This window comes from Adiantum capillus-veneris, chromosome 17 (assembly GCF_014529385.1).
Source record: "Adiantum capillus-veneris isolate H3 chromosome 17, ASM1452938v2, whole genome shotgun sequence".
NCBI classification, from domain to species: Eukaryota; Viridiplantae; Streptophyta; class Polypodiopsida; order Polypodiales; family Pteridaceae; genus Adiantum; species Adiantum capillus-veneris.
In genome coordinates, this window is record NC_140947.1 from 80,860,523 (window position 1) to 80,874,116 (window position 13,594).

General features: G+C 46.8%; 1 protein-coding gene across 2 annotated transcripts in view; it reads right to left on the bottom strand.

Annotated features, from left to right (window-relative positions):
- LOC147437560 (P-loop containing nucleoside triphosphate hydrolases superfamily protein) overlaps positions 1 to 13,594 on the bottom strand; it is an 82,810-nt gene that overhangs the window by 32,559 nt on the left and 36,657 nt on the right. For both annotated transcript variants that reach the window (XM_086487075.1, XM_086487074.1), the window contains exons 5-9: positions 10,573 to 10,660; positions 10,388 to 10,479; positions 8,077 to 8,181; positions 7,879 to 7,988; positions 7,693 to 7,780 (exon numbers count right to left, since the gene is read on the bottom strand). In XM_086487075.1, coding sequence (XP_086343201.1) covers positions 7,693 to 7,780; positions 7,879 to 7,988; positions 8,077 to 8,181; positions 10,388 to 10,479; positions 10,573 to 10,660 — 483 coding nt within the window. The remainder of the gene's footprint in view (positions 1 to 7,692; positions 7,781 to 7,878; positions 7,989 to 8,076; positions 8,182 to 10,387; positions 10,480 to 10,572; positions 10,661 to 13,594) is intronic.

Below are 13,594 nucleotides of genomic sequence, written 5' to 3' on the forward strand. Positions count from 1 at the left end.
CACTTTCAAAGCTCTGATACCAATGTTAGGTGCAGCGGAATGAATGTTGTATTTTCTCAAGATTAGTTATCTTTATTGCTCAAGGTTCCTTTTAGTTCTTAGGGAAAGAGAGAGCTTTCCGTCTTGTAGAGTGCTATAGTCACGAACAAAGTGAGTGGATATTGTGCGTGCAAGTGAATGAGACTGAGAGAAGGAGAGAGAAGAGATACGACACCCGAGAGGTTGTAAAACCCTCCTCCGAAGGCCCCACTCTCGTCGGCGAGAGTGGTCTACTTTGATTGCACATAGGTGTACAATGCGTATGCAATGGACTGATGCAATGGGACTATGCCGATGACGACAACGATGATGACGACGGCGACTTGATGGCTGAAATCTGGGATCTTCTAACTGCTGAATTTCGGGACTGTTTCGGTGGCTGAAAATGACTGTTTTGGCTGTGTTTTCGAGGGCTGAAAATGGCTATCTTCTGCAAATGATCTATCTGTTGAATTCTGACTCTATGTCGATGACGATGTCGATGACGACGACGCGCTGAAAATGCAGATGCTGAAATCTGCGTTTTCCGGGCTGAAACTGTAAACATTGCGGAAACTGACCGTGCGGCAAGGAACTGCTGCAGGAAGGTGAGATCTGCAAGGTTCGGGACTTGATCTGTGGGTACTAAGGGCTGAAAACTGAAAACGCTGATGTTCTTTGACCTTCCGTCGCGGAAAATCTGCAAAACGCTAGGGTTTGTAGCAGATGCAAAAACGCTAGGGCTAAAAATCTGTAAATCTGACGCCAATTGTCTGCAAAGGCAAAACGCTAGGCTGATCTGCTGTCTGCAGTAGTCGTCGGGGCTGATCTGCTGTGCAAAATGCCACGGCTGGTTCTTCATGCAAAAACGCTAGGTTGATGGATCTGCTCCAAAAACGCTAGGCCTCTTGGGGGGGAGGGTTTTGCTGAGAAGTTGCCTGTTGAGCATGTGCTCCTGCTGCATCTTCTGCCAGAAAGTGTGAACTTGGGTTTGCTTATATATTAACTTAGCAAAATTGCCCTACCTACTTTTGTAGGAAAGTCACTTAAAAATAATAAGTGAAAATAACCAATAAATAGGAAAATAGGCTAAATGCACTGGAAAATTCCCCTAACTGATGCTAATGAATTCTGATGGGAATTCCGATGATCATGTTGTGTGCAACCGAAGGATATGCATCTATGCTAAGTGACTGGGCATGCACGGTCTACGAATAGACTCACAAAAGTGCCAGATCACTGCTAATCTAAACTTGACTTGACTGACTGAACCCTACTGTGGTGTAGCTTGTCCACGGACACACAGGGTTGGGATGTGTCACATGACAGCCTTCTACGACACTTCACATGTTTCAGGAGGGGTTTCTCCACTCTTGATCATATTCTGACACTCAGAGCCATCATTGAGGAGGGCAGGTCACATGGGAGACGGACTTATTGTAGCTTTGTGGATTTCCGCAAAGCATTTGACATGGTACCGAGAGCTCGATTGATGCGCAGACTGGTGCCATAGTGTTGATTTGGGGGATTATGGCTCTATACAGATCATTGATGGGACATGTACGCATTCCGGAGGGAATATCTGATTTAGTTCACTCCACCATTGGGGTGAAACAGGGCTGCCCATTGTCTCCTACTCTATTTGGTATGTATGTTGATGAGGTGTCTGATTACAATGACAGGGGGTGATAGAGGTGCCCAGCTGGTAGGGACGTGGATCCCATTGTTGTTATATGCTGATGATATTATGTTGATCTCTGACTCACCAGAGGGTATGCAACGATAGTTGGATGCATTACACAAATTTACAGAGGATAGTGGATTGTCTGTAAACCTTGGTAAAACCAACATTATAGTGTTTAACACCACACCACAGTGGATCAGGAGATCAGCACTGACTTTCACATCTGGTCGAGAGATTGTAGAGTATACAGATCAGAGTTACCCGGAACGCGGAACGCGGAACGCGGAACCTTGCGGAACGGGGGAACGGCCAGGGGTCCGGAACGGGAACGGCGCGGAACAGGAGGCATAAAAAACACCCAAATAATGCTTGAGAAGGGAATGGGTGTGAGGGGGTGCATTTTAATTTTTGAGTCCTTGCACACTAAAAAAACACCTAATGTTCATTGCAAATTTGCAAAAAACTGCCTATTTCTTCCCATTTTTGAGAGTTGGCCGTTCCGGGCCGTTCCGAGGCCGTTCCGGCCGACCGTTCCGGTATCAGGTGGTCACCAGGAACGCAAACGTTCCGGGGCATTCCAGCTTGGCAGAGGGGGAGGGAACAGCGTTCCGGCCTTCTAGGGCCTGCGGAACGCGTTCCCCGGTAACTATGATACAGATGCATGCACTTACGTTGGGTTTGTCTTCACTGGGCTGAGGTTTTCTTTGGGGAGAGCAGGAGAGACTAGATTGACTAGAGCTTTTGCGGCCTTGGGAGGCTTGGAGAGGATGTGTTCGCAAGTTCCGTTCCAGGAACCTCGGACAAAGTTATGGCTCTTTGATACCTTAGTAGCCTCAGCTATGTTGTATGGGGTGCAGACATGGGGACCTTCTGTAGGCCAGGATGGTTGGAGACGTATGGAGAGGCCCTTGGTATCTATGATCTCTCGACTAACCAAAGCCAAGGCCTTCGTACCCCACACTATCATTCAAGCAGAGCTAGCTGTGTCACCAGCGTGTGACTACTATCTATCCTTTTTGTTGATTTCTTTCTTATTATTTATTTACTCACTTTTTGGAAACACCCCTCGGGAAATCTAACTGCCTTGCGTTGCATAGCTAGTGTGGAACTGTCCAGAGGTAGTCCAAGCCTGAGGGCAAGAGAGCACTAAGGTTGGACAAAGACTATGGTTAGCCAAAGTGGGGTCATTGAATAGCCAAAGTGAAATCCTTTTCTACAAATGCTACATTTCAATTCTGGGTGTGGCTGCAGTGTACAAAGGGGGTCAGATAACCTCGAAAGATACAATGGCAGCATCTCCTAAAATTTAGGGAACTGCTATTTTGGGACCTGAAAATGTGTTTCCGTCATTACCTCCGGAATGACAAGGAGAACATTTTCTTACTCTGCCGTGAAGTCAACAGGGCAACCGGTTGGGAGATTTTTAGGCGGCAACCCCGAAATGGGAAAATGCTTGTAAATGCACCAAGTGGCACATTCTGGTGCACTTTCCTCATGCAAGAGAAGGTGGCGCTGAATTTTAAGCTGGGAGAGGCTCATTTGCTGATTTTGTCACAGGTTAAGAGCTATGGAGTGCTTCCTTTCCCTCCTATGTACAGTGTAGTGCCAGGAGTGATGCCCTGTACGCTACGCACTGCCCTCTCTCTCCCCTATGGCAGTAAGTTATGCCCCTCTAGTGGGCTTTTCAATTGACCAATGTACAGTTGTGTTGGTTCATGCGCAATTGCCGAGGCAAGAGCCTCTTGCACAGGTACTGGATTAGCTAGCGGCTAATCCCCCGCAGGTACAAGTGAATTCGGAGAGGTTTCATGCCAAAAATCTCGTCCGATTCAAAGGGCAAGTAGCCCTACAGGTGCGGGAGCTCGAGGACTTGTTACGGATGCGACCGGCACGCGAAACGGAGCCCGAAACAGTAAATTACAGCCTGCTGACCCTAATACCCCCAAGAGGTTCGGGGACGCAAGGGGACCGCTGTACAGGTGATCTGGCGCATTTTCGGGGCTGAAAACAGAGAATTCAGCGTGCTGCAGATTCTCGCCAGGTCTTGCAAAGTGCCCGTATGCGTCGGGAAAGTCAGTCAATGCGTGGGAATACTGATTGTGAAGTGTCCTAGTACAGTTATGCTGCCGAAATCGGGCTGGAACAGTTGAAATTCAGCCAAGTTTGTGCGGGGCAGCTTGTAGGGAACCACAGCGTTTATTCCCTCTTTTAAACAATAAAGAAATACCGAAAGGGGCGCCTAAGTTAGGGGCCAATCTGGTGTCGGTCTTCTCATACAGGTGCATTCTAGCAGCCTGTATCCCTTTCCCCTTTGTTGTGACTTGAAAGTACAAGTAAAGTGGGCGACAAATTAAATGGGTGAGGCAGATAAGGTTTAAGTCTAAAGTCTACCGCCCTTTTTGAAAGTACAGGCCGGTTTCAAGCTTCCCCTCCTATGGAGATTGAGGCGCTTACCCGATCATTCTCCTATGTGCACAACTTGTGGGATACTACTAGAGACAGATATGCTAGACTGGCCCTTGAGTCTTCCAGACAGTTATCTCTTCAGGGGGACACTTCATGCTGGTATGCACAGATGACATCATGGTTTCAGACGCATGGTTTCACCATGGTCAAGTTGCCCCCTTTCCAGTACTCTCTTAAGGCACCCTCGATGTCTCTTACACGGGTGGAGATTACTAGACTCATTCATCAGGACCTGATCCAACTGGTACCATGAGGACATGGATAGAGCCACCACAAGAGTTGGGCACGAAGATGGCTTTCTATAGAGAGCATCTTCTCCACCTCACAGGAGATGGGTTTGTGATTCGACCCAGCTACATGGACACACATATGTCTCATGGTTTGCGGTGTGCCATTGGTCAGATACGCACATCCTCACATCAGCTGGAAATTGAGACTGGTAGATTTAGAGGGATCTAGTATTAGTATCTAGTTCTTTTGTACCCAGACATGGTATTAGATTCACCATTTTGTAACGGATTGGTCTCATATGTCATTTTGGCCTTTTGAAGCATAGTTACCAAGAACGGAAACCTAGAACGGAAATGGGGAACGGGAACGTGGAACAAAATGCCATTCCCTGTTCCAGGTACTCACATTTGAAACACGGAACGGGGATTCGGAACGGGAACTTGGAATGGGAACGGGGAACGGAGACCTGAAAACGGCCATTCCCTGTTACTATGTTTTGAAGACGTTAATATAACATTTCATTTCATCTCTCTCTCTCTCTCTCTCTCTCTCTCTCTCTCTCTCTCTCTCTCTCTCTCTCTCTCTCTCTCTCTCTCTCTCTCTCTCTCTCTCTCTCTCTCTCTCTCTCTCTCTCTCTGCGCGTGCGTGCGTGCGTGCGTGCGTGTGTGTGTGTGTGTGTGTGTGTGTGTGTGTGTGTGTGTGTGTGTGTGTGTGTGTGTGTGTGTTGTGTTTGTTAATTTGTTACTCTTGACTTTGTATCAGATCCACCACATTGTAACTTTCTGGCCTCATAGGTCACTTTGGCCTTTTGACAGCACGCAATCCCTATGCATTATAATGCTAAACCACCAAGGCAAAGGCCATATACCTATAATGGGACCTTTGCTAAGAAGATAAAAGAAGAGATAGAAAGAGCTGAAAGATGCAGAGTTCATCTATGAGATTGAGCATACCTTATGGTAAATTAGGCTTTCCCTTAAGCCTCGAAGTGTCAAAGTTAAGCCTAAGGACTTACAAATTCGAGGCACATATGTTGCAAATTCGATGGTATTTCTCTTGAGACAAAGCAGGTTACATTACGCCTATGGCCATTGGATCACAAATCTATGGAAGGTAGTTATGGACATAGTAGTAGCCATGGAATTTCAAAATGAGAATGTAAGGAAAACAATATTCAATGCCCCTCTTTAAGGAAAGAGGTACACAAATGTCAACACCCTCTCACAAGGGGCCAAGGCCAAAAATTCGTTATTAGATTGCCATGTGACACTAATCAAAAAGCTTCCTCCAATGGTCCACAATTGCACTTAAAATGCAATGCTTTACTAAAACCTTATAAAGTCCAAAAATGTCTTTGGGAACATTGATCTGGTACACAACCCAAATAAAGGGGGAGAAAGTAGCAAATTGCTCCCATATCTTTTGAAGATCCAAAATGGGATCCGACTCCCACTGCACTCACTCACTTGTATGGATGTCAAAAGCCTCCAAACTCCAGAAATTCATACTATAACCCCCTCTCAACAGCTTGAACCCGTGCAATCAAGGTCCTGACCATAGTTACCCGGAACGCGGAACGGGAACGGCAACGGGATCCCCCACAGAACAGGGGAACGGTGAGGGGTCCAGAACAGAAACGGCACGGGACGGGAGGCATAAAAACACCCAAATAATGCAATTTTAAGCTCTGTGTGATTGAATAATAGTAGTGTCAGAGTCCTTTGACTCTAATACTCACAAAAAACTTAATTTGAAGACCATTCAACCTTACTATGGCCAACGTGTGTCGTATAGACTAGAAAGCTTGAGGGGAGAGAGAGAGAGAGAGAGAAAGAGAGAGAGAGAGAGAGAGATTAAAAGCTGAGAGAGATTAAAAGCTGAGAGAGAGGGAGACTAGACTCTCGAGAGAGCTTGAGAGAGAGGGGGAGAGGGAGAGAGCCTTGTCGACTCTAGAGTCTAGAGTCTAGACTAACGAGGCTAGAGCTTGAGAGTCAAGACTCGAGACTCGAGAGGGTAGAGCTTGAGCTTTGACCCTTGAAAGCTTGTGTGCACTGTGAAGGTAAGGGGTGGGGGGAAGGGCATTTAAGAAGGGGGAGCCTCACAAGATAAAGCTCAAAAATCTGAAAATCTACCATTCCCAGCCGTTCCGGACCGTTTCAGGCTCGCCGTTCCGGTACCAAATCCCCCTCCGGAACGTCTGGCCGTTCCGGGCCATGAAAACCCTCCGCAACGCCGTTCCGGCGTTCCCAGCCCACAGGGGGGCGTTCCCTGGTAACTCTGGTCCTGACTCCTCATGATGAAAATAGCATTGAAGTTGTTTTTGCAAGAACGAGATGACCCTAAGTTCCAATGTCCCCTCTGTTTCCTGCACAGCTGAGCAGTTCTTGTAAGAGCCTGCCTGACCCAGGGAACCCTCTCAATTCTCCGGTACAGTTGTGACAAAGGACTGATCCACACAAATTGGTCAAGATGTGACAAAGCATAACTATCTTACGTTTTACTGAATCTAGCACCCCAATAAGGAGATGCAGTTTCCTGCTTAGAGATTCTCGGGGAGTAAACTAATCAAGCTGCACCCTTAAAGACAGCAGCTTCCACAACCAAGCCGCACTACATCTCGCTACCTTGTTCCAGCCATCTAGTGTTGGGGCATCCTTCGAGGTCCTCTTAACGCAGCCTCAAGTCACTTAGAAACATAAGAAGATTTCATTTAACTGCCAGAAAAGAGAGACCAGATAGAGCCAAGGGCTACAATCCAAATTAATGTCCACATCCACTACTCGTTACCGAGTCAGCCCTACCAAATCACGGAGACACGAGAAAAGTGACAGGACTGACATTGACACAGCACAGGTAGGGAGATATTTTGCTCCTCAGCAGATGTAGGATAACCTTCATCCAGTCCTTATGCCACATGGAGGTAGACGCTCTCTCCACCTAGTCTTCTCTATACATGACCTATGACGAGGATATGATAGTGGGGATCTCCAGCAACCTAATGTAACTCCCATGAAACTAGCCCGTCAGCGCACACAGAATGTTAGGTATTTTCCCTGTAGATATCTATTTGCAATAGTGTCATCCTTTGTACTTGTGGGTATTAACATTTACAACATTGTCTAAACTCAATGTGACAATGTCTACTCTTCCCTTAAACTGTGTTAATGTATAACTAACGACCATATATACATATATTAAGCAGACTATATACATGAATATTGGGGCTATACATTAAAACGGACACCTGATTACCCTATAAAGCTACTGTTGACAAAAGACACGTCATCACGTACCTCTAGGATCTGTGTCGCACGCCGACCCAGATCCACTGGCGTTACAATATCACTCTTTGTCAGTACAATTTGATATTTTGTGCCCATCCTGACAAAAAAGACAGTTTAAAGTCACATAAATGCTACCATGCTTCTGAAGGAAGCTTTCACTGACGATGCGCAAGTAGGTTCATCATAGAAACTCACTTCTCCATCAACTGAACAAGCTCTTCATCTTTGAGCTTTAACCCCCACTTAGCATCTACAAGAATATATACCCTCTTCAGCCCAGCTCTTGTTGTAACAAATTCTTTGACCTGCAAGAACGCATTATGCATCAGACAGTAAGAACTTGAATAGTATCAGTCAAAACAGTGGCAAGAAAGGGATAGACATAAAACTCACAAACTCCTCCCATGCCTCCTTCTTCTCTTCAGCAGCATATGCAAAACCATATCCAGGAAGGTCAACCAAACACAACCTTCCTCCAAGGCGGAAAAAATTGATACTCTGAACAGCAAACCAGACAGTTATTGGGCTGGCAGATTAGAATTACCTTTGCTTGACAGCACCCTGCAGAGAAGTACTTCAAACTGGGTAACAATATACTCAGGAACAACTGGAGTGATGTAGATTTTGAGAATAATGAAGTGCCTAAATCAAGACACAGTTTGAATTTGCAAAAGGAAGAACCAGATTGACCGCACCATCCTCTGGAAACTGAGAAAGAGCGTTGATGCAGTCCTGGACTCAATCTGCACATTTTCAAGAAAACTAAGGGATCCCATGTTGGATCGGAGTCTACTTTCCTGGCTTGTTTCCCCTACCATCTTCTCGACTACAAGTAGCTCCCAAAGGTTGTCATTCAGCTCACCCCTCACCACCACCTCTCAACTCGCGAATCGAGCCAGCTGTGAAGCATGTGTAAATGAAATCATATGCATGCGTGTGCGTAAATGAAATCACATGCATGCGTGTGTGTAAATGAAATCATATGCATGCGTGTGTGTATGTGAAAAGTGTTGCAGATGGGAGGGGTCATGTTGGTAGCTTACCCGTAGGCACCCCTCCCTGCTTGACAATGTCTACACTTGGCAAGCAATTCACAAATCTATAGTAGATGGAGACTCTGGAATCCATCTAGTGCTGCAATTTACGATGCTAACTCTTGGTCTGAAGCCTACCAACCTGCTCCTTTCACAGTTACCTGGGCCAACCAAATAAAGATATTTCCCTTGGACATAATGGAGTATGGCCCTCTGCAGGATGTTACGTTCCACTTAAAACTTGTAGTGGTGCACCTTCCACAACTGAAGAGCATCTTTCCTCTTATCATTCGGTCAGCCTTAGATAAAGCATACTAAGGCACTTCATGACTGGGGCAGCGATGCCATATGAAAGTCTACTCCTGGCTTCCCGAAGAGGCCATCGACACCTCCCAATCTTAGCTTTAACACTCCACCTGAACATTGTGAGGTTACAGAAATACCAACATACTGACACCACGTCCACGTCATATCAACACCCACACCTATACCGATTACACCCACTTCCGAATTCCAATAGACCCAGCCATCCTGTAACCAACTCTAGTCTCTTACTCCCAACCCAGTGTTGACAACCCATCTACGGTTCCATGCTCCATTGAGCCACTAGGTATTGGCAAGGCCAATACTAATCACCACCAGGGAAAGACATTGCCACTCACGCAACTCCCCATTGTTCCCTTCAACCTCCACCCACATGGAATCTTTGCCACCCAAGGAGCCTGCCCTTGCCACCCTCCCGGCTGCCTCCAGCATGCAGGAAAAGTTGGTGAGATTCAAATTGACAAGACACCAGCTCATGATGTCTATGCACCAGCTAAAGACACTGCTACTCCAGAGGAAAACATATCCTGATCCAGTGAGAGAGGTCAACCTTGGTACAGCTGCTGCTAGTTCAGAGGAGCTCTTGCCTCCCTCACCAACCTTAGTACTTCTAGACACAAGAAGCCACCTCGAAAATCACGGAGGAGCTTCAAAAATCATGTGGAAGCCAAGGCACCAAGCACCACCAACCACTACCAAAGACAGCCAAAAACAAGTCGGTCCACTTGCTCACGGTGACTCCTGCCAGAACAGCTCACAGCAGCGGAATAGAGCAAATTCGCACTTCATAATAGAGGAAAGGTGCCGTACATTCTGTACGTGTTTGGAACGTAGTTTCCATGCGACGTTTAGACTTTTTGATTTCTTTCAAAAATGCTTTGCCATATCTTTTTGATATGTCTTCGCTTAAGCTGCAAAATATTTTGTGATGGTCTTGGTGACAAGGTTACAGAACATAAGTTAATGTTATTCACACGAGCTTCACAGATTGAAGCTTGAGTCACAGAAACTGTTGTGACAAATGACCGTACGGACATAGCTATTATGGATAAAGTTAAGACTCTTAGTTAAATAAATGTGGATTTACCACTCATATCAACATCAATTCCACCCACTGAAGTCGTCATCAGGTTAATTCTAAGCCCAAACAATCAAATGTACTGAGCCTCTGCAATCTATGATGGCACACTCTTGCATAAACTGGTAGTAATTGACCAGTTCAGCTATTCAAAAGATTTCTGGCTTGTAATCTGTTCAGCGAGCATAAATTCAGGGACACATCCCCACACGACTTAGCCAAAAGGATTGGCAGGAATAGTTGTGAAAAATTTGCTTGTCCACTGTACCTGGGTCAGCCCTGGCTTGTCTGATGTGCGAGCCACACCCCACTGTCTTGTCAAAGCATTGATAAGCGATGATTTTCCAACATTCGACCTTCCTGCAACAAGATACTCAAAATAAGATTTGGATCTCAAGCCAAGCCAAATAATATTGTGTTGAAAGTCAACAAAATGTTGTTTTGAAGAGAAACCTGCAAAGGCCACTTCTGGGAGATCAACCGGTGGAAGAGACGTCGCAGATTTTGCAGCAGCTATGAACCTTAATTTGTGCCTGAAAGCCTTCACATAAATAGCCACCAGTTCCATGAATAACCAGAGATCCTGCCTCCTTAAAAATCAAGTTGACAGCAAATATGAATATAATTTAACATAGGATCTGTCAAACAAAGACCTTGTAAGCGTTGGAGTGTGAGGTTTTCAAAAGACCAAAATAAAGAAAGGCACAACAGCACATATCCTAGCAGCCACTTGCCCATGATCAAAAGGAAGTTGGATTACAAACACCTGTTCACAATGAACCCATCCAAACTTCTAAGGAGAAAATTCATCCATTCCAAGCATGGAACCACCATTATCTTAGACCAACTCGAGAGGAAGACAGTAACACCCTTCTCCCCCATAGACTTTGTTAGAACTAAAAATTAAGTGTCACAAGTTGGTGAGATGCCCAACTGCAAGGAAACTGGCTGAGAGGACAAGAAGATTTGAACCCTGAAGAAGTGACCAAGAGGCCTACGGGGTTAGGATATAAAAACCTAACCCCTTGACAACTTGAAGAACTTACAGAGCACCGGCCGAGGGGCCTAAACCCTGAATACAAAAGCTTGACATCTGGGCTGAATTTCCGTACATTGCACTGACATGCTCACGTGGCAGCTATACGGATTTCCCCGTTTAGCGCTAGGCTGAAAAGCTGGCAGATTTGCGCATGCTTTTGGGTGCAAATGCTTTTAAATCAAGTGCTTTTGGGACTCTGCTTTTGGGCATCCCTTGTACGTTTATAAGTGCCTAGAGGGCCTCACTCTAGAGAGCATATGGACATAGAGTCTCAGAGAAGAGGACCTTGTGAAGCATAATAATAAAGAAATACCAAAAGGGGCGGCCAGTGCATCTTGGCTCGGAACTCTACCGTGCCATGTCGACTCTCTCTCTCTCTCTCTCTCTCTCTCTCTCTCTCTCTCTCTCTCTCTCTCTCTCTCTCTCTCTCTCTGCCTTTGCCATGCCCCCTGCTCTGCACCCGCATCCCTGCCCGCGTGCGCTGCGCCCCCCCCCCCCCCCCAATGCTCGCTCGCGCGCTCCCTTTAACCCTGCCCGCACGCGCTGCACCCCACCCCCCCCCCCCCGCTCGCTCGCAGCCCCCCCCCTGCCCCAGCTCGCTCGCAGCCCCAGGCCACCGCCCCACCCACTGCTCATTGCCCCTTTCCCGCAACCCTCGCGTAGAGAGAGAATGAGCTTTCTTTCCCAGCGTAGAGAGAGATTTTGGTCCAGGAGCGTAGAGAGAGAGAGAGAGAGAGAGAGAGAGAGAGAGAGAGAGAGAGAGAGAGAGAGAGTGGTCCCAGAGCGTAGAGAGAGAAAGGAGTTTTTTAGGCGTAGAGAGAGAAAGAGGCATTTAAGGTGTAGAGAGAGAGAAAGAGAGTTTTTCCAAGCGTAGAGAGAGAGAGAGAGAGAGAGAGAGAGAGAGAGAGAGAGAGAGAGAGAGAGAGAGAGAGAGAGAGGGAAAAAAAACTGTGAGCATAGAGAGAGAACGAGCCTGCACGCGTAGAGAGAGAGGGGGGGAGGAAAAAAATTGCTTCGCCTCTATCCCCCCCCCCCCCCCCCCTTTCCCTTCCCCTCTCTTGCTGCGGCCTCTCAATCATGAGAAAGCAAAATAGCAAGGATGACCCGGTGGAGGATGCCATCCAAAAGTGCAAAGAAGAATTTAGCGAGTCCATCAACCAGATCAACCGCCACCTCTTAGGTACTATTAACGAACTCGAGGCAAGAGTGGCAATACAGGAAAGCACGATACAGACTCTCGAGGCTCGCGTGAAGGCCCAAGATGAGGAAATCGCAATACTCAAGAAAGAGCTTGCAGAGGTGCGATCACAGAATGTCCTCGCAGAGGGAGAGCTTCAACCCTCTGTCATTGAAGAGCTTAACACGATTAAGGAACAAGTACGGGCCATCAAAGAAGGTGGGGAGCAACAAAAAGAAATGACGACCTCGTGGGTAGATGTCATCACAAAGACCCAGCAAAAAGCTGAAAAGGCCGAAAAATGGATCGAGATTGTCAAAAAAGGGAAAGGCAAGGAAATAACTCCCACCCCCACACCAACCATCATCAACTTGACACTAGAAGAGCAACAAAGGAGACGTGTGCGGGCCTTACATGTAAGGATATGTGACCTCAGAGACCAAGATAATGTAGACAAAGAGGTGACAGAACTCATGACCTTGGTGGGGGTAAACGAGCATATGCATACGAGGGCTTGGAGAGTGGGCACTAAGAAAAGTGGGAGCAACGGAGAAACCTCGAAAGAAAGGGCACTCATTCTCCGCTTCCCCTCCATGGAAGCGAAGAAAGACTTCTTGAAGAAGAGACCGACTCTAAAGAAGACGGGCATCTTTCTTGGAGATGACCTCACCCTCTCGCAGATTGCTCATATGCAAGAAGTAATGCCGGAAATAAGAGCAGCACAGGAAAAGGGGAAGACTGCTTTTTACAGGGATGGAAAGGTGGTGATATTGGAGCGACGCCTCGCATGACGGTGCGAGACCTATGGGACCACATTAAAGATGGCAACCTGGAATTGTAACGGGTCACTCCGTCTTGATGTAGGGGCCTTTGAGGATAGCTTCACGGGGAGAGAAATCATTTTCTACTCTGAGACGCATCAAGCACCGGGACAATCCATGCCACAGGTGTGCAGATATAGATGGGAAACAGCCTATAGATAGGAGACCAGATCGGAGCATCGAGGACGGGGCTCAGGGGGAGTGGCAGTTCTATTCAGGGAGGAACTGCAGCCAATGATATATATAGCACGCAAGGATGAACAGGCTAGGTACATGTGGGTGAGGCTCAGGGCAGAGACGGGCAGATACCTTTACATTGTTGTTTGTTCTTTCCTCCTAGTACGTCAGTATATGCATCACCTAGAGGACAATCCCCCTTTGTTATTTTGGATAATGACATATGGGAGTTTTCCAACGATGGCGACATTATCATACTAG